At 35.2% G+C, this 21,453-nt stretch overlaps 1 protein-coding gene across 1 annotated transcript in view; it reads left to right on the top strand.

Annotated features, from left to right (window-relative positions):
* DCDC1 (doublecortin domain containing 1) overlaps positions 1 to 21,453 on the top strand; it is a 433,096-nt gene that overhangs the window by 243,627 nt on the left and 168,016 nt on the right. Inside the window, 4 exon segments of the mRNA XM_047690790.1 lie at positions 1,658 to 1,776; positions 9,264 to 9,324; positions 20,230 to 20,364; positions 20,763 to 20,920. Coding sequence (XP_047546746.1) covers positions 1,658 to 1,776; positions 9,264 to 9,324; positions 20,230 to 20,364; positions 20,763 to 20,920 — 473 coding nt within the window.

Here is a 21,453-nt window from a genome sequence, read left to right as displayed (position 1 = left end):
ATTCAGGCAGAAAGAGGTTGGTATTTCTTCAATCTACTTCCAACTTGGAGACTCTACGAACTACGAACCCTTTTTAAATTGTATTTTGTTTCAGACTTAATAACAATATTTGCAATTTTGTTAAACAACTGCTCTATGTTAGGCATCTTCTACATATTTCTTATCTCATTTAATCTTATACATTATACAGCTGAAAAAACTGAGGCTAGTACGTGAATGAGGAAAGATTCTTGGTCTATCTGACTTCAAAATTTATACCTTTTCACTGTAATGTAAAACGCTGCTCTGTATTTGGCTAATGTCTGAGCATGATGGAAGTTCTTAAGCGTTAGCATTGCCACTGAATATTTATGTGACCTTGGGTAAGTCACACACTGTATCTGGGCTTTAGTCTTATCTGAAAAGAGTTGGACCAGCTGACATGATATGAAGAGTTCCTTTTGAGATCTCATATTCTGCAATTTTATGGTATCTGTTTCTACAATTTCATGATAGCAAAAAACCTGTACTTGTCTAAAATTTCCTTAGAAATAACTGAAATGCTTACTGAAAAGAGGATGGGCTTTTGGAGTTAGATGGGTGGGAATTAGAATGCCTGTGTGACCTTGAAAAAGTTACTTAGCTGCACTAAACCACTGTTTCCTCCTCTGTAAATTGAAGTTAGTCATACCTACCTTGCACAGTTGCTGGGGTGACAAGTAAGAAAGCACTGTGAAGTTCAAGCATAGGATCTGATATACAGAAAGTGCTTAATAAATGTCCTTTTATCCTCACCCCAAGGAATTTTCTTGCTGTAGAGACAAGCTTGTTCAAATGAAGATTCCATCCAGTACTTATTAGAACCAAAATTAAAAAAAATACTTTTCCCAAGTTATCATATATTTCTTTAGCACACAGTGAAAGCATGAGATATAAAAGTTACATGCTAAAAAGCAGACAATTTTGAAATTCTTTTTAGATTGAATGCTCTCTCTCTTTTTTCAAAATAAATATTTTTACTTGTTAGGATAGACACTTTCGCATGCCATAAATCTTCAGTGTGTATAAATAAATTCTTCAGTGGTTGTCACTTATTTAAAATGTGTTGTTGATTCCCTAAGTAAGAAAATTGTTAATTGGCCATTTAAACAATATTCCCAACCAATTTCCTTATCAAAGTATTCTAGCATTTAAAACAAAAGCAGTGCACAACCACCTTAAAATGTTTAACCCATGGTATTTAGACCCAGAATAAAACTTTAAACTGGTACGAAGGTTAAAGATTTGTTTCAATCTTTTCAGTTCACTGCACTTTTTTTTTTTCCTGTGCATACATATTTCAAGTAAGCTCTGTAGTTATAACTATAACAAGTGACACATGATGGACCCCAAATCACTGCCCTGTGAAATATGCACAGAAAAAAAAGGACAAATGAAGATATCAAGGTCTGTTTTATTTTGCGCTGAACTGTAAAATGCCACCCTTGTTGGACAGAAGATCACTGATTCTGAGCAGGGCTCACTGACTGCTAAGTTGTGGGTAGTGTTTCACTTTCAGCAACTGTTAATATCCGGGGTTATCCAGGCATAATGACCTCACTATTTGTGACACATTGTTGAATTTTCTGGTTCTTTTAACTTATTTAGACCTTTCTCTCCTCTCTCTATTCATTGGAAGGCTGGAATGATCCTGAGCCGGGCGATAACGCAGGGCTGCCTAGCTATTGGTCATCCAATCAGAGTCAAAGCTGCTGAGGGAACATCACTAGAAGGATATAAATTAATCCTACAGAAAAGGTAATGCTTATGAGCTATTTAGCTAAAAATAATAAATGTTAATTTCAAGATTTCTGAGCAGTCAAATCACGATGCCTCCCACCTTAGATGGAATATTCATTAAGTGTTTAAATTTGTGTTCTATAATATCAACATTAATTTCTAACCACAAATAAGCTTGAAAATGTATGTCAGTTTGGTAGTATTTCTTGGGTATTTTTGAAAGTGAAATGTTGGCGTTCAACATATACCTATGTTGTAGACAAGCTGCTGCTTTAGTCTATAATTATTAGAACTCACTTCTTTATATGCATTTTGATTATTAATTTAAATATTTAATGTTCTGTGTGTATTCTTAACCTTTTTAAAATCTTCTGGATAGGAAACACTGAACTGGGAAAGAAAAATTGAGGAGACAAAAATTGAGGAGACCCTACATGAGATGTAGGGCATCAAAAGTCTCCTTCCTATTTGTTTTTGCTGACTTGGTAACTAATCTAGAAAGCAGATTAGTGTTTGCCTGGAGATAGGACGATGGGGAGGGATAGGAGAGCAAGATTACAAAGGGACACAAGGAAACTTTAGGGTGATTTTTGGGGGGAGAGATGGATATGGGTATGTTCATGATCTTGATTGTTGTGATAGTTTAATAAGTTTATACATGTTTCAAAACTTCTCAAATTTTACACTTTTAAATATGTGCCTGTCAGTTGTGCAATATTTTACAGTGTTTTGTGTTAGTTGTTTCTCAAAAAAGCTGGTTTTAAGAAGTACAAAAAGACAAGCTAGGGGAACAAACAAAAAAATCAAAATGGGTAAGGAATGACTGAGTACTTACTTTGGAGGGAAGTGTTGGGGGGAGAGCACTCTCAGTGGAAGAGTTAACCAGTGGTTTAGGTCAAAATGGCAGGTTTCTGGAAAGGTTATCTATAGCTTGATGAACACACTCTTCATGCGTATGGCTCTCCCTGGTCTTACTGGATCCTGAAATTAGTGCTGATCTGGCCTGAGCCCACTGAAGTTTATTTCCTGCTCTGGCCAGGATTATCATGGAACTGAGTGGGTCTGAAACCACAAACTTGATGTCCTTGCTGCTTAGAAAGAAGAGCTTGGGCAAGAAAAGAGATGATAATTAAAAACAAAATAAAACAAAACAAAAACAACAACAAAAAACCCAAAAAACACTGTAGTAAGTTTTACTTGAAAAAAATCTCCATTTTACAAGAAAGATTTTATTTAATTCAGGAAAGAAGGGAAGAAGGGAGAGGGAGAGAAGGAGAGAGATAGGATGTAGGATGGGTGGGTAAGGGGGAAAGGGAAGATCCCTATGTAAATGTAGATTATTTGCCTTTATATTAATGCAACTTGATTTTTATCTGAGAAACAAAATCTGTTGTAAGGTAGAAGCAAATAGTAGAAAATTTGGAAAACTACAAGTTCTCTTGAACGGTGAAGCTATTTGTTTTTTAGAAAGCAGTAGGGATGGAGCACCTGGGTGGCTCAGTGGGTTAAAGCCTTTACCTTTGGCTCAGGTCATGATCCCAGAGTCGTGGGATCGAGCCCCGCGTTGGGCTCTCTGCTTGGCGGGGAGCCTGCTTCCTCCTCTCTCTCTGACTGTTTCTCTGTCTACTTGTGACCCTCTCTCTCTCTCTCTGTCAAATAAATAAAAAATATCTTTAAAAAAAAAAGAAAGAAAGAAAGCAGTAGGGACCAAGATTTTTAGAGTTTACCTTATATATATTATAAGTTATATGTATATATATGTTATATATGTTATATATATGTTACCATATAACATATATTTATTATAATATATATTAAATTTATTATAAATAGCATAATATTATTTGTAATTTATTTATTATAAATAACATAAATTATTATAAATACCATAAATCCTCATACAACTTCTAGAGACAATATTTTTTCCTTTTCTCTTACATAGTGAATACGATTTTAACAAAGGCTGTGAATCAAGACGTAGTCTTTTTTTTTTTTTAATTTATTTATTTGACAGCCAGAGATTACAAGTAGGCAGAGAGGCAGGCAGAGAGAGAGGAGGAAGCAGGCTCCCCGCTGAGCAGAGAGCCCGATGTGGGGCTCGATCCCAGGACCCTGGGATCATGACCCGAGCCGAAGGCAGAGGTTTTAACCCACTGAGCCACCCAGGCGCCCCAAGACGTAGTCTTTTAAATACTAAAAACAATAGAACTAACACTTAAAGTAGCAACCTGACAACTCACAGAGAATATTGCAAACATATCATGCCTCATTTGTTTGGTTATGTCTCATTTGGTATCTACTCATTCTTATTTAGTATAGCAAGTGCTTGCACATATTTGTTTATTAATATTTTTTCTGTTATGTGCATCTGACTATGAGTAGATGAAAGGCAAACCAATGATGTCATTACCAAGTGATCTGAAAATCATAGAAAATTAAAAAATCATAAACCTTAAAATAAAAAATGCTTCTTTCTAAAAGATATTTTGGACATCTTATAAACAAATCAGTTGCATCAAAGTCTTTTAATAAGGCCACCAATTAAATCTTGATTTTGCTTCAGTTTTAAAGAATATGGATATGTAGGATTTGGCTTTTAGTGTTAAATTCACCATCTAATTAGGGCAGCACCCCCATTCATCCACACACAGAGGTTAGATTATGGAGACTACAAAATTGGGCCCATGGATTTTGTTTGGCCTGCACATTATTGTAATATTTTGAATTGGTCGTGAGCCTGTAGAAATAGGGAGATTTTACACAAAAGTTATGTATTTCTGTTTTTTCTTGCAAAAAATCAGAAGAACTCTCATCATCTCATTTTACCAGTGAGGCAGGAACAGATTCAGATGGAATATATCCTCTGGTTTGCTCTATTTTCTACTGTTCCCAATAGTAGCCCTCACTCTAGCTCTAGCCTGCTTAATTCATTTCTAATCCCTGTCTGATAATCTTTACTGTCTTTCTTTTTTTTTCCTTCAAAGTAGAAATCACCCAACAAATATAATATTTATTTATTTATTTATTTATTTATTTACTGTCTTATTTCAATGTTAATTTTTCAGTTATGGTGTTTTGCATCTCCTTTTTATTTTCCCCACTTAGGACTTGCTGGAAATAGAATGATAACCTGCCAACATTAATCTAGAGTAGGTTAAACAAACACTGCTCTAAGGACACCATTAACTATAACCACCAAGTGTAGCTATGTAGTGCTAGGTGCAGAGACGAAAAGACAGACGGGAAAACAGCACATCACCAGGTAATTAGAGAGATTGAAAGTCATCTCTTTGGTCAGGTCCTGAAGTTTAGGAGGCTAAGAGAATAAAGCAGAATGACAGACTGCCCCATTGTAGAAAGGACCATTTGGCATGCATTGGACATTTAAGTAATATTCAAACACACAGATAACACTATTAGAAATGTCAACATCAAGTAGAAAATTGTCTATATGTAACTTCGCAGTTGGATTGATGGATCAAATTTCTTATCTCTACTCCTACTGTGTTAAGAATCATGGAGGGGAAATCCCTTTCCTCTGTTTTTTATGGATCCTACTTTTGATCTCTGTGCATTGGAATATCCAGACATATCTGAAGCTATCTAGGAAAATAGATTTGTAATTGTGAAGCATGATGATAGTAGTCCTCCTTATAGTCAACTGGGAAATAATGAGCTTTAGCTTATGAAATTTCCCCTAACTGAACTGTGATTATGGGCTGCCTTATGGTCTCTACTGTCTGATAAATGGTGTATTTAAAAAAAAAATGTATGTGTGTATGCACATTTTGTAGATTCTCAATAGAAATAGGAAAGTGCATATGCATACTCAATGAGCAAGCTTCTCAGGGCAGTTAGTTCTCTCCTTACTTGTAAAAAGAGAGTATGTGACTAGTCTTAGAAGTCCTATGCTTTCAGAGAAGGAAGGACTCTTAAGAGCATCTCTTCTAAACCCTTCTTTACAAGTAGAAGTAGTAACAGTGGTGATAGTGGTGGTTGTGATAGTGATAATAATGTCATTATCTCTATAAGAAATTCCAAGTCCACTAGAGACTAAATGGTCTAGAAAGGTCATATATCTGATCTAGCTAATGTCAGATCCAGATCCAGAACTTAGTCCAGTACATGTTATGCGATTTATAACTTTGGTTCTTGGATGGAATACTGCTTCTTCATTTTCCTCTCTTTCTTTCATTATTGATATTGTTATTGCTATTTTTTAAATTTTGTTTTTCTCTATAAAAAATCTTTTAAGCTTGCTGCTTGTTTACCAAAAAGAGGAAATTCTATGCTATTTTCTAATTCAGTCCCATATAAACATCATTGCATATTGGATCTAAGTTTGATTTTTCTACATATAAAATATCTTTTAAAATAAACAGATGTACTTATGTTTGTGCAATTTTATTTTTTAAAGAAGTCACTATATTTTAGAATGATATCTTCTCCCCTGCTTAGTGTAGATACCACATGAGAATCTTGTTTTTTATAACTTTGGTAATAAAATTTAAAGGTAACGTTTATAGATAAATGCTTAGAAAGACTCCTGATAAGGAAATTACTAGCAAGCCCACAAGGCTTATATATGATTTGAGTTGCAAAATTTCCTGCATGCTGTTTGCAAAATTTCCAAAAAGGCAATTCTTGAACAGAATTCCAGCTATGATAAAATTTGAGAAATGCTAGGAAATTTGCATTTCTTTCAGAATTATTCCTTCTTTTCTTTTTTTTTCTTTTTTAGATTCATTTATTCATTTGACAGAGAGAGATCACAAGTAGGCAGAGAGGCAGGCAGAGAGAGAGAGAGAGAGAGAGAGGTGGAAGCAGGCTCCCCGCCTAGCAGAGAGCCCGATGCGGGACTCAATCCCAGGACCCTGAGATCATGACCTGAGCCGAAGGCAGAGGCTTAACCCACTGAGCCACCCAGGCACCCTATTCCTTATTTTCTTAATCGAGGTATAATTTATGTTCTTTAGCTACCCACTAAGAATATCTCCTAAACCGCTGTATATTAAATTCAAGACATTTTTCATAACGGCCTTATTAATTTTTAGGGTGATTACATTTTGACATTTTATTCACATATCTATTTATTCAAAGATATCTTTCATTTCCTATCACAGGCACTGTAATCAGTTCTTAGGACACTTGTGGTTTCTGCCCTCATACTGTTGACAATCTGGTAAACATCTTTCCTGTTGTAATATTATTTGGGGAAAAGATGCGACAAATTCAGAAAATTAAAACTGAAATAGATGTAGTTTATGTTTTTATAATCACATTATCCTCTAGTCAACATTATAATTCAATTAAAAGACAAAATTCTGGATTTTATAGCTTTTGACAGTTAGCATTAGTATATTAATTACCAATTGCAGATGTCTTACACTTTAAAAAATTATCATTTTCCACTTTATTTATCTTGAAGAAATATGCTCACAATAATTTATGCAACAGGAGGAATTGCCTATATGCAATAATGTTGTACTGAGTTATAGCTGTTCTGCATTAAAATGATCTAAGTTTTATCAAAACCCAGCACACTTCCATCAAAGCATTACAGCAGTCATTCTATTATTATTTTTAAAAGGAGTGTAGTTATAAACTTGGGACTGACAACCCAATGGTTGAAACATGAGCTTTTTTGGTACCTCAGGAGAATTTGTATAGTATGAGAATATTTACTGATTATATGAACACAACTGTATAAAAAATTCTACATTCACACTAAAGTGTGTTAAGTCACTAAGATTATGTACCAGATTCTAACCAGTGAGCCTAAACTGTTGATTCCATTTTCAATCTTCAAGTAACACAAAGTAATTTGTGTTATACTTTTCTAATCTAATTGAGAAGACATGCAGAAATTCAGGTGCTCTGGGTTCTAATATCTATTTGATACTACCTAGCTCTTTGATTTTTGACCAGCTCACTTCATCTCTCTTTATTGCACTTTATTCATCTCAGTTCCCTTCAAATTCTTAGTCTATTTGTTGTTGTTTTGGATAATGAATTCCATTATTAAAGTCATACATTTTAGCTCAGGACCCTAAGTCAAAAACTTTTTGAAAACTCTTCTTTTCCTTTATTAATTACAACATAAAAAGGTCTCCAAAGGACTATTTCTCCTCATACTTCCCCCACCCTACCCAGTGCTGAAATAGAACAACAATTATATTTGTCTAAAGCCTGATAACAAGATTCTTAGCTTAGGGATCCTTTAGACCTTGAAAGATGTTTCATAAAAAAAACTTTACCTAAGTATTCATGTTTTCTCATATCCCTGCTTCCTCTTCTACATTCTAAATTCACTTTCTTTTCATAGTGTCACGTTCCCTTCTTCTTTCCTCAAATTTGACATCTGGAATTTATCCTTGCCTTCTGTTTCTAACCTGCATTCCATTTATTCAATCACCAAATCAATTCTCCTTTCATAGTAAGTATGTAGTCTTTCCTTCCCCCATTGCTCTCATCACTGTAGTTCAGTGTTTTTAAAAGTCTTATCTGTAGACCACACGCATCCAAATTCCCTAGGGTTCTTAACAATGGGAATCACTTGCAATACCTGTTAATGTAGATGGGGGCGGGGGCGGGGGGGGGGGCGTCCAGACCTTCAGAATCAAAGTTCTGAGGATAGGGGCTTGGAAACCTACAGTATTATCAAGCGTCTATTTCACCATGCCCAAGAATTCTTCACATTTTCTAATATAAACTGGATGTGGGTAAAAGGCTAATGCACACTCAGCCAGTTTTGGACTGCTATCTTGACATGTTCTACCTAGATCATAAAGTGCCTCACTTTAGAATAGAGCATTACCTGACATTTCTTATTCCCAACCATTGAAGTTTCTGTCAAAACTCAGAGGCAGTAAGAAAAGTTGTGTTTAACATCCTATTACACTTAATTTAATATATTTGTCCTATCTATGTAAGGTTTCTAAATATTAGTGAATACAAGATTAGTTAATTTAGGCATGATTAAGTTAATCACATTCTAGTTTTTCTTTCTTTCTTTTTTTTTTTTTAACTCATATTTGGTTTAGAAAATCTGATATTCCGTAATAAAATTTTCTGGTCATTTCAGAAACAGGTGTCCAAGGTTCCTAATTTTCCATGGCAACTTTTTCCATCCTATCCTCTTAATCCTTATACTTAATTAAGCCTCTTTTTGCCTCATAAAGAGAGGATCTTCTTTGGGGACAGAAATTTCTATAATATTTTTATTGATTCTCTTTAATCTCTAAAGCTCCTAATCATTGTTGTCATGGATAATACACATACCACCACCACCACCACCACTTTGGGTACCAAGGAAATCAGTTGTCTTAGGGAAGGAAGGCTTCAGTTGCTGATGCAGCAATGATGGTAGAATGGTAGAATCCTTGGGAGAGTCTGGGCAGTCCTCCTTCTGCCAGGATATGGAAAATGATCCTTTCATTTGAAACCTAGAAAATGTTTCAGTGTGGTGAAAAGTTGTCAGTCTCTAAATTACATTTTCATTACAGACATAAAGGAGATAATTCTCAAAAGTGGGTGTTTGGAACTGACAGCTGCATTTATTCGAAGGTAAGGACTTTGTAAGTCATAGCTTTTAGTCGTATATTTTTCTGTTCCTAGATTCTGACAAGTATTCTTATTGTTGAGAGCAAGAAATGCTTTTGCTGCACAAATATATCCCTGTGCCCAGAAGTTTAAAATTTAACTTAATTTAACTCAATACTTTCCTGTGGGGTTGTGTTTGACTTTAAAATACAAGTTTTCCAAGACCAAAAATAATTCTTTCCAATTAATTGCTATGATACAGTCTAACATTTCAGGGCATCAGTTTTTTATTTCTTTCTATTAATTTTACATTAAATTAAATTAAATTAAATTACTTTTTATTGAGGTATAACTGATATATAACATTGTATAAATTGAAGACATACAGCATATTGCTTTGTTACTTTATCTATTGCAATATGAAATCATAGCATTCACTAACACCTCTACCACATCATATAATTATGTCTTTTTTTGTGGAGATTAAGATTTACTCTCTTAAAAACTTTCGAGTATGTAATACATTGTTGACTATAATCATTATGCTATACTTTAGGTCTCCAGAACTCATTGATCTAATAGTTGCCAATTTACACCAGTCAACAATATCTCAATTCCCTCATCCTCTAGCCCCTGATGACCTACATTCCTTTCTCTGTTTCTATGAGTTCAGCTCTTTTAGATTCCACATATAAGTGATATCATGCAGTGTTTGTCTTTTGTCTGACTAATCTCACTTAGCATAATGCTCTCAAGGTCCATCCATGTCATAGCAAATGGCAGGATTTCCTTCTCTGTTATGGCTGATGAATATTCCATTGTATATATCACATCGTCTTTATCCATTCATCAGCTGGCACTTAGGTCATTCCATATCTTGGCTATTGTGAGTAATGCTGCGATAAATATCAAAGTGATACCTACATAAGTTTTCTTAGTCATTAAAATGAGGAGATTGGCACTTTGGAAAACTGGCAATAACTACTAAAGTTGAACATGTCTATACAACCCAGCAATGCACTCTGGGGGGGACACAATTCAACCTATAACACAGAACATGGGAGTTATCGAGGTAGTCCCTCTCAGCTCCAGATCTACAGTTTTTCACCAGGTACCCACCTCAGGGAACTTCAGAGCGGAGTATTGGTGTAGGGCACCTTCATACGAATGGTTTCCTTGAGCGTGTTCCTTGTGGGTGGCTTTATAGTGGAGTGTCACCAGCTTGGCCCCTACCCATGGACAGCTTCTCCTGGTGCTCCAAAGGCAGGTTTATAGTATATCCTGTGAGTTGAACTGCCTCAGGGACTTCTTCAACATCCAGTGAGCCATGGCTGTGCCCTTGTTGATGTGGTTTGGATCTCAGCCTTGGGTCAGGCCTCTTCTTTGAGCATTCTGTCTCAGGCCTAGCAGTACTGGCTGCTCCATACCTACAATTCACATATTCTTCAGTGTCCTTGTTAACTCTTACTTGCCAATTTCCCAACACTCTAATCCTCTGCTACTAATTATTTATATTAAACTTTTCCTATTCAAATTACTATGTGTTTATATCTCCGTATTGAACCCTGAATGCTAAAAATAATAGCTTTATTTCTCTAGTGTCCTGGAATGACATGACCTGCTCCGTTTTAGAAATTTAGAAACTTTAATACAATTTAAATTTAAAAATTAACATTAATACCATTTCTTTGAGTAGCTTTTTGTTGGTACACTGGCTAAAATTCCAACCCACTCACTAACTTAGGCAGGACTGTATAGTTTTAGCACTGGTTCTAGGCTGGGAATTTGACAGAGGCATCAAATGTCAAAACATTTTTAAAACAACCTTTATCCAGCTTCATTCTGAGGTTCACCCCAGCTTTCCTCTTGTCCTGTTTCTGACTCTACTACATTCCTGAGCCAAAAGCTCTAGGTTAGTGGAGAGGAAGTCACAGAAAGACCAAGACTGCTTATACATCTTGGTAAAAATAAAAAGTAGCATTTTTCTTTTTAGAGAGAAAGAGGGACAGAGAGAGTGCATGAGCAGGGAGAATGGTAGAGAGAGGAGAGAATTTTAAGCAGGCCCTACACTCAGTATGGAGCCTGATGTGGAGCTCAGTTTCATGACCCTGAGATCATGACCTGAGCCAGAATCAAGAGTCAGATGCTTACCTGACTGAGCCACCCAGGGACCCCATTAAAAGTAGAATTTTGAGACTGCGTTAAAATATTCTTCTAGCTCTTTGGCCTGTACCTGCTCATGTGGACTTCATTCTGAAATAGACTTAAACAGAGCTGATTCCTGGTATCCAAGAACACAATTCTGTCCTATATAAGTATTGCCCTTCCCACCAACAGACACAGAAGAGCAGAACCAAGGTTTAAGTGTATTTTCTTCTTTTCTCTCCCCAAATTCAGGTCCTAAACATCCACTTTTACTCTATAATTTCTACCTCCCTTTCTTGCAATCTGTAATTTCCTAATTATTCCCAATAGTACATTCCCAACAGTAGCTAGCAAATAATTCATACTTTTCTGTTTCAAACACAATAATTTTTAAGAGGATTTTGATTCTAAAAATTTTAATATTCCATTCCCAAACAAAATTGCTGTTCTTTTTTTTAATTGTAATTCACAAGCAAAACTATTGATGATCTATTCTTTTAGAGGTTTAGAAATTTTTATTAGATCTAAATTTAGTCACATCCAAAATTATATCCATCTAATTAAGGCTAAAATGGAAAATAACTTGATAATTATTTGTAGCTGGATCATAAATGGAGCTCATTACATTTATTAAAAAAAAGAAGACATAATTAGTTTAGGATATTAATAACTAATCTTGGTTCTACCACTTATTGGTTGTGTGGCATTATCCAAATCATGTGGCCTATTGCAAGATTCACATCATTTGTCAGCAAAAGGGAGACATTAGTACTAACATTTTGGGTATTTAACACAGATTCTGACCTACCAATAGATTCTGGCATATTGATTCTAGCTAATTGGTACTTTGTAGTTATTAATGATAATAATAATAATGAACAAATTTAAATTATTTAAATATTTAAGTATTGCATTTTGTTATGTTGTTTTTATTTGGATAAGTTTTGTTTCTTTTATTTGGCTTGATTTTAAGGTTAACTATTTCTCTATTCATTTTTAAAAAGATAAGGCTAGATTACTTCCTTTATACAATCCACCAGTTCCATCTAAATTAAATATTTAAACTTTAGGGTTTAAATACGTAAATAAATAAATAAGTAAATAAAGGTAAATAAAATAAGTAAATAAAATCTTAAAAAAAAAAGATTTAAACTTTAACACAGAACCATAAAAATATCTAGAAGAAAGTCTGGATTAAAGCATCTAACCCAGCATAGAAATCAGTTGCATTTCTACACACGAACAAAGGGACAGAAGAAAGAGAAAATAAGGAGTCGATCCCATTTACAATTGCACCAAAAATCACAAGATACCTAGGAATAAACCTAACCAAAGAGGCAAAGGACCTGAAGTCAAAAAGCTACAGAAAGCTCATGAAAGAAATTGAGGAAGGGAAGTGCCTGGGTGGCTCAGTCAGTTAAGCATCTGCCTTCACCTCAGGTCATGATTTCAGGGTCTTGGGATGGAGCCCTGCATTGGACTCCCTGATCAGTAGGGAGTCTTCTTCACCCTCTTTCTCTGCCCTCCCCACTTCCATTCCTGCTCTCTCTCTCTCAAATAAATAAAATCTTAAAAAAAAAAAAAAGAAATCAAGGAAGACACAGAAATAGAAAAATGTTCCATGCTTATGGATTGGAAGAACGAATGTTGTTAAAATGTCTATGCTGCCTAGAGCAATCTATACATTCAATGCAATCCCTATCAAAATACCATCAACTTTTCTCATGGAGCTGGAACAAATAATCCTAAAATTTGTATGGAACCAGAAAAGACTCTGAATAGCAAAAAAGAAAACCAAAGCTTGTGGCATCACAATTCCAGACTTCAAGCTTTATTACAAAGCTATAGTCATCAAGGCAGTGTGGTACTGACGTAAAAACAGACACATACATCAATGGAACAGAACAGAGAGCCCAGAAATGGACCCTCAATTCTATGGTCAACTAATCCTGGACCAAGCAGGAAACAATGTCCAATGGGAAAAAAGTCTCTTCAACAAATGGTATTGGGAAAATTGGACAGCCACATTCATAAGAATGAAACTGGACAATTTCCTTATACCACACACAAAAACAGACTCAAAATGGATGAAAGACCTCAATGTGAGACAGGAAGTCATCAAAATCCTTGAGGAGAACACAGGCAGTAACTTCTTCGACCTCAACTGCAGCAAATTCTTCCTAGAAACATTGCCAAAGGCAAGGGAAGAAAGGGCAAAAATGAACTATTGGGATTTCATGATGGGAAAAAAAACCTTATGCACAGTAAAGGAAACAGTCGACAAAACCAAAAGACAACTGATAGAATGGGAGAAGATATTTGCGAATGTCTTATCAGATAAAGATCTAGTATCCAAAATATATAAAGAACTTACCAAACTCAACACCCAAAGAACAAATAATCCAATCAAGAAATTGGCAGAAGATATGAACAGACATTTCTGCAAAGAAGACATTCAAATGGCCAACACATGAAAAAGTGCTCAACATTACTTGGCATCAGGGAAATACAAATCAAAACCACAATGAGATACCATTTTACACCAGTCAGAATGGTTAGAATTAACAAGTCAGGAAATGACAGATGTTAGTGAGGATGCAGAGAAAGGGGAACCCTTTTGCACTGTTGTCAGGAATGCAAGCTGGTGCAGTCACTCTGGAACATAGTATGGAGATTCCTCAAAAAGCTGAGAATAGAGCTACCCTGATGCTGGGTTATAAACCCAGCAATTGCACTGCAAGGTACAACTATGGTGATCAAAAGGGGCACCTGCACCCCAGTGTTTATATCAGCAATGTCTTCAATAGCCAAACTACAGGAAGAGCCCAGATGTCCATCAACAGAGGAATGGATAAAGAAAATGTGGTATACACACGTGCGCGCGCGCACACACACACACACACACACACACACACACACACACACACACAGGAATACTACTCAGCCATCAAAAATGAAGTCTTGCCATTTGCAACAATGTGGGTGGAAGTAGAAGGTATTATGCTAAGTGAAATAAGTCAATGAAAGACAATTATATCTTCTCACTCATATGTGGGATTGAAGAAACAAAATAGAGGATCATAGGGGAAGGGAGGGAAAACAAAACAAGATGAAATCAGAGAGGGAGAGATAAGAGACTCTTAATCATAGGAAACAAGCTGAGGCTTGCTGGAGGGGTCGGGGGGTGGGTTGATGGGGTAGTAGACTTTAATGAGGGAATGTGATACAATGACCACTGGGTATTTATAAGACTGATGAATCACTGAACTCTACCTCTGAAACTAATAATACACTATATGTTAATTTTATTTAAAAAAAAAAAAAGAAAAAATCCCAAAGCATCTAACTCAGTCTATTGGTGAGTAGACATCTTAATGTCTACTTACTTACTTACTAAGTATGTAGACATATTTAATGTCTTAATGTTTATATTTGCATAACATAGAATCCACAAGGAAAATGACTAATCATTAATGACTTTGAGTATATAAAATTTTAAAAACTCCTTAATCTTAAACAGCATAGGGAAGAGCAAATAGAGAAATATGACAAACAGAGAAAATCTTTGCAATATAAATGTCAGAGATAGGGTAGTACCCTTAATATATAATAAGCTTGATAAAGCAGTAGAAAAGGATAAACATTTCAATAGAAATACAGGTAAAGGATGTGAAAAGGAAATACATGACAAAAGAAAAATTAGAAGAGCCAAACCAAATAAAAAAATTCAGCCTCCCTAGAAATTAAAGAAATGTAAAATAATGAGACATTATTTTCTTCCTGTTAAATATCAGTAGATATAAAACTAGGAATATCCAATGTTGGTGAAAGTGTGAGAAAACAAACATGTACATTTCCTATTTTTGTATTTATATTTGTGGTTTTTTTTTTTTTGTAGTTTGTTTGTATTATCTATTGCTGTGTAACAAATTACCTTCAAATATAGTGACTTAGAACAACAGATATTTATTATCTCAGTTTCTGTGGTCCAGGGATCTGGGAGTGGATTAGCTGGATAATTCTGACTCAACGTCTTTTTTGAGGTTGCAGTCAAGATGTCAGCAAGGACTGCAGTCATCTGAGATTTGACTACCATCAAAGATCTGCTTTTATTTTTTTAAATTTAAGTCCAATTAGCCTACATATAGCACATCATTAGTTTCAGATGTAGTTTCAGATGTAGAGTTCCATGATTCATCAGTTGTATTTAACACCCAGCGCTCATCACATCACATGCCCTCCCTAATGCCCATCATCTGATTACCCCATTCCCTCCCCGACTTCCCTTCCAGCAACCTTCAATTTGTTTCTTATAGTCAAGAGTCTCTCATGGTTTGTCTCCTTCTCTAATCACTTCCCATTCAGTTTTCCCTCCCTTCCCCTATGATCCTCTGAGCTGTTCCTTACATTTCATATATGAGTGAAACCATACCATAAATGTCTTTCTCTGATTGACTTATTTCTATCCACGCCAATATAAATAGTGAGTATTCACCCCTTCTGATGGGTGGGTAACATTCCATTTATTATGTATAAATATACCCATATACCAAGGAACTGAAGCCTCTTGTCAACAGCTATGTAAGTATGCTTAGAAGCAGATCTTCCATGTAACAGGAAAACAAAATGGAAGCTACAGGGTCTCTCATAACCTAATCTCAGAAGTGATGTAACAACACTTCTGGCATCACATTGGGCCACATATATCAATCCTGCTATAATATAGGAGGGACCAGACAAGGGTATGAATACTAGGAGGTAGGGAACATTGGGTGCTATCTAGGAGACCAGGATAATATTTCTGAGGGTCAGTTTAGCAATATTTATCAAAATCTATAAAAATACATATCCCTTTTGATTCAGAAATTACAGTTACAGCAATTTACCTGAAGGAATTAATTAATAGTATGTACTATAATGTGTCTTTAAGGGTATTTATTAGAGCTTTGTAATAGTGAAAATTGAAAACAAGTAAAGTAATCAACAATGAGATTGTATAAATATGGTATATATTTATTATGTATACTATATGCTGATATTACAAATAATGTAGAATAATTGATGACAGAGAAAAATGCTAATGTGATTGAGAAAAATCAGATAAAACATTTATTTATACTGTATCAAAGATTGTCTGTGTGTAGAAGCAAAACTGGAAGTTTCTACATAAAACAGGTGGTAGGGAGATGAATAATTATGTCCTTTAAATTTCTCTGTATTTTCTACGTTTTCTATAAAAAGCATTTGTAATCAGAAAAAAAGAATCACTTTTTAAAAGTATGCCTGATCATGTACTGACCAGGAGGAGATAGATCATCTAGAGTTTAAAATATTCTAGGAGAGATTCTGCAGACCTGCTTGCTGTATTTTTCATGAGGATAGGAGTCTTCCTGTGGAGTCCCAGGTTCGGTCAAATATGTGGACTTTCTAATGTACGTACCTATGGTTGGGAAAATATCACAAGGAAATGGGATCCCTTTTAGCAACCAGAGAGTTATCACTGTATCCTGAGGGTAATATTGGTCAGCACGAGATTTCAAGAAGATTCTTAGTTTTCATAGAAAACTTCTCCCTCAAGAGAGTAGAATTTACCGCCCAAAGCTGGAAAATGGCACAGCTGGAATTTGAAACTCGAATAATACAGTACTGTTAATCAGTGTGTACTGGGAGTATTAGTTAAAGCTTTTAAAGTGGGAATGATGTGATCAAAGATGTTTTAGTAAATACATTATTTTTATCCAATTATTGTTATACAAATTATTTAACTGTATCTTCAGTTTAATAAAACTGTGGCTAAAGTGGATTCAAATGAGAAAGATACAATGAAGCCCAAAGGGCTGAGGGGCTTGAGAAATAATGAGGGTTAAGACATTAGACATCAATTTGGAATGATGTGCAGATGCACTGGAAGGGAGAAAAAGTCCGAAGATTAGGCTGATGGTTCCCTAGAAGAGAAAATTAGAATTCCAGATTTTGGAGAAGGAAGTTGTTTATTTTGGTGGTCTGAGTATTGAATTGGTAGGTGCCTGGTTAGAGATCAAGATAATTTGGTTCTTAGAGTAGAGAATGTTAAAGAACTTTGGTATCAAAATGTTAGAATAGTCATTACCTGGAGTGGAAATAGGTTAGAATGATTCCAAAGGGAAAATGCCAGGACAATTTGTAAATCTCTCCAAATACATGGTGGGAGGATGAAAAATAGAACTTGTCACTCTGTGTTGCTTGTGTAAGTTTGCCACCTTAGTTAGACTGTTTACTCTAAGAAGCAAAGCCCATGACATTTTTTTTTTCTTGTTTTGGTCTTTGCTGCTGCTATGACTAGCACAATATTCAGATACATCATGGCTCTATCTTTAGGGCATGGCCTCATCCATCTCATTGGATAAATATGGAAGTCTCCCATGTTCCAAGTATGCCTTCTTCCAATAAGAGGGAAACATACCTCCGAAGTAAACTTAGATAAAATATCTTTACCTGTTAGAGGACGCAAAACATGAAAGCACTATCAGAATACAAGGGATTTACAACTGTCACAGTCAGAGCCCTGTCATTTACATGTGTTTGTTGGCCATTTGTATACCCTCTTTGGAGAACTATCTTCTACCCAGATTCTTTGCTAATTTTTTAATTGGGTTATTTATTTTTTTATTATTGAATTTCAAGAGTTCTTTACATATTCAGTAAACACATCCTTTTTATCAGACATGATTTGTAAATATTTTCTCCCATTTTGTCAGTTGCCTTTTTATTTTTTGATGACATTGTAGCACAAAAGTATTAAAATTTGATGTAGTATAATTTAGCTATTTTTCTTTTGTCACTTGTACTTTTGGTGAATTTCTTTATATATTTAAAAATAGACTTCATTTATTAGAGCAGTTCTACATTCATAGCAAAATTGAGTGGAAAATACAAAGAGTTCTCATATACCCCATTTCCCCACACATGTACAAACCTCACCCATTATTGACATGCCTCAGAGAGTAGTTATTTGTTACAGTTGATGAATCTATATTGACACATTATGACCCAAAATCCATAGTTTACATTAGGATTCACTCATAGTGTTATATATTTGGGTTTGAATAAATGTATAATGACATTCATCCACCATTAGGTATCATGCAGAATTGTTTCACTGCCCTAAAAATTCTGTGTGCTCTGCTCATTCATTTTTTCCTTCCTCCTAACCCCTGGCAATTGCCCCCCCTCTTTTCTTTGCTATGTCTACAGTTTTGCCTTTTACAGAATGTCATGTAGTTGGAATCATATAACATGTAACCTTTTCAGGTTGGCTTCTTTCACTTAGTAATACGCATTTAAGGTTCTGGAGCCCCTTACATTTTTAACATGTATATTTAGTTATACAGTTTCTAAAAAAAAAAAGTTTAAGGTTATTCAGTAGCTCTTTTTCCAGAGCAATATAAAGATTTTAGTGCCCTTTAATTAACCCCTGAACATCTCTTAATTTTTTTTTTTTTTTGTAGAAACTTTAGTTCTACACTTCAAAAAGGAAGTTTATATGATACTTGAGGCAGGGTGTCTCGGTTTTATGGGCTAGTAAGCAAGCTGGATGACACCGAGCAAGTTGCTTATCCTCCCATTGTCTGTTTCTTTATCTTTAAAATGGGCAAAATAGTAGTACCCATTTCAAAGGGCTGTAGCAAGGATTAAAATGTAAATATATTGTCATGTGGGAATTACTCTGATGCAATAGTAGTCTCCAAGTAAGCTCCTAGATAGGCTATCATAGATTTCATGGAACAGAAAGGTACACAGGCCAAATAAAATGTTCAGATCACAGTTTATTCAATCAATTGGAAATATGATGCAAAATATATGGGAAGAGAGGTGGGCTAGGTAAACACACTTAAGGTGTGTGTTAAAGAGTCATAATACCTGAATCTCTGCAAAGTTGACATATCCTCTCTCTGTTGTATCAGCCTTCCCTGCTGATGATGTGGTTACAAGGACCAGAGTGGAAATTTGAACAAGGGAGCCCAACGTACTAAAGGTGTCTGAGGAAACAACACATACTTGCTCCATAAGAGAGCTTGTTGGCGAGTACACTTGGCCAATAGCTATGCTCCGCGTTTAGCCTGATGGGCAGCTATGCATTTTATTTGGCTGAAAATCTAAAATCAGAGTCGGCAATAGGTGGCCAATTAAAGATCTCACAATTATTGTGTGTCTCAGGTGCTTCATTTATACCCGTGTGTCCTATGTATCTGTTGTTCATTTGTTATTTAGCAAATCATGACTATTAAATGCTTGTTTTTGCCCCTCCCCCCCTTTCTATCTGTGTTCATAGATTTATGTTCTCTACTTTGTGTCTGATACACCTCAGCTTACTAACTTACTTATTTATGGTTAATGCAGCTAATGAATTTCACCCATCCCGTTTGTTTTCTTGTCTTCTAGAGCAGAATTGACCATTCCAAGACAATACAATAATTGCACATTGTATGTGAAAATAACTCTATAAATCTTAGCTACTATTATTATTATTACATTAGATGGCTTTTGTATTTTAATATTATCATCTATCTAAGAGTGAAGATTAGCAATCTAGTTAAACTTCATCGGATTAAACAACTAACTGAAAATCCCGATATTAAAGTTATTTGGCTTGATTTTGATCTGAAATAGATAACAAGGTGTATTTTATTAGTCAGATCTTTTTGCTATGAATTTAATTTAACCTCCCATCCTTCCAGTTGTATAGATTATTGGCTGTTACTTACAAGGCTAGTATACTTCTAATTTTTTTTTCCTTTCCTACAGGCTTATCCACAGTTTGTTCTGACCTACCTAGAGGAGCTCACCGCACAAGTGGATATGACCCAGACAGAATATCACATTCACCGTGGTGCCCGGACTACAACTCATCAGGAACATGGTAGCAGCTTAGCAGAAGAGGTCAGTGTAGTGAGCCAGAGGCAAGACAGAAATAGATCTCTAAAATGTATTTTGAAAAGAGAAAATGTTCAAGTTGTTTTCAGGAGACAAGCACAAATTCACAGCTTAACGATACTGTTTAAAATCATACAAATAATATAAATATCTGTATGCACATTTGTATTTATGTAAACATCTATATATACTCATATAAACATTATTTTATTAAATAGTGGATGACCTTGTAGCTTTTGTTAGGACTGATGCCTTTTCTTCTGGTCACATACGAATGATTTCTGTGCTGAAGGAGGAAGACTGGAGGAAGCCTGAAAAGTGTAATGTTAAATTTGGGGCATATGTAGCTTAGATATATCCACTCAATGAAATTAGGTACATTATTGCTACATTTCATTTTTTAGGTTCTACAAGAATGTGCTAGCATCCCTGGTCTGAAGCAACTGCCAGAACCTTCAGACACCCATTTAATGCCAGAAGGTCCTCTTGGGGAGACAAGGCAGCTGACAGTGGCACTGGTGAGGAAACTGGAAGAGAAACATCCTAAGGCTTCTGCTCAGAGGTAGGGCACTGACAGAATGGAGCTTTATTGCTCAATGACATTCGATGTTTTCCTTCAGTTTCATGTAAGATTGATTTCTTGAAGATTATTGAAGTATCTCAAAAGCCCTTTGGCTTGCAAGCACTGTCGTTTTTGGGTCACATTTGATGAAGAGAGGTGACATTTATGTGTATTTCATTAAAGTTTGATGTATGATATTGTTTTAAGTATACTTAGGAAGGGCTGTTCTCCTGGGTTCCCACTAAAATGCTCTGAAATAACATAAGTAAAGTGGTACTGAGCATGTATCCAATTGTGAAAATACCAAGAGATCTTTAAGAACACCAGACTCATACAGACAATCCTTTTTGTGTTTTGTGGCAAGATTATTATATTTAGGCCTGAGGATAAATGCACATTGGATGGTCTTTAGCAGTGATAATTTTAAAAATTGATATTAAATAGAAATTTAAAATTTCTATAGAATAAAACTAACTAGTGGTTTTGCTAACCAAATGAAAATCATCCTTGGCTGGAAAATAGAAACTATTTCT

The sequence above is a fragment of the Lutra lutra genome, chromosome 10 (assembly GCF_902655055.1).
Source record: "Lutra lutra chromosome 10, mLutLut1.2, whole genome shotgun sequence".
Taxonomy (NCBI): domain Eukaryota; kingdom Metazoa; phylum Chordata; class Mammalia; order Carnivora; family Mustelidae; genus Lutra; species Lutra lutra.
Note: the sequence above shows the minus strand (reverse complement) of the source record. Positions and strands in the feature narration are given on the sequence as shown.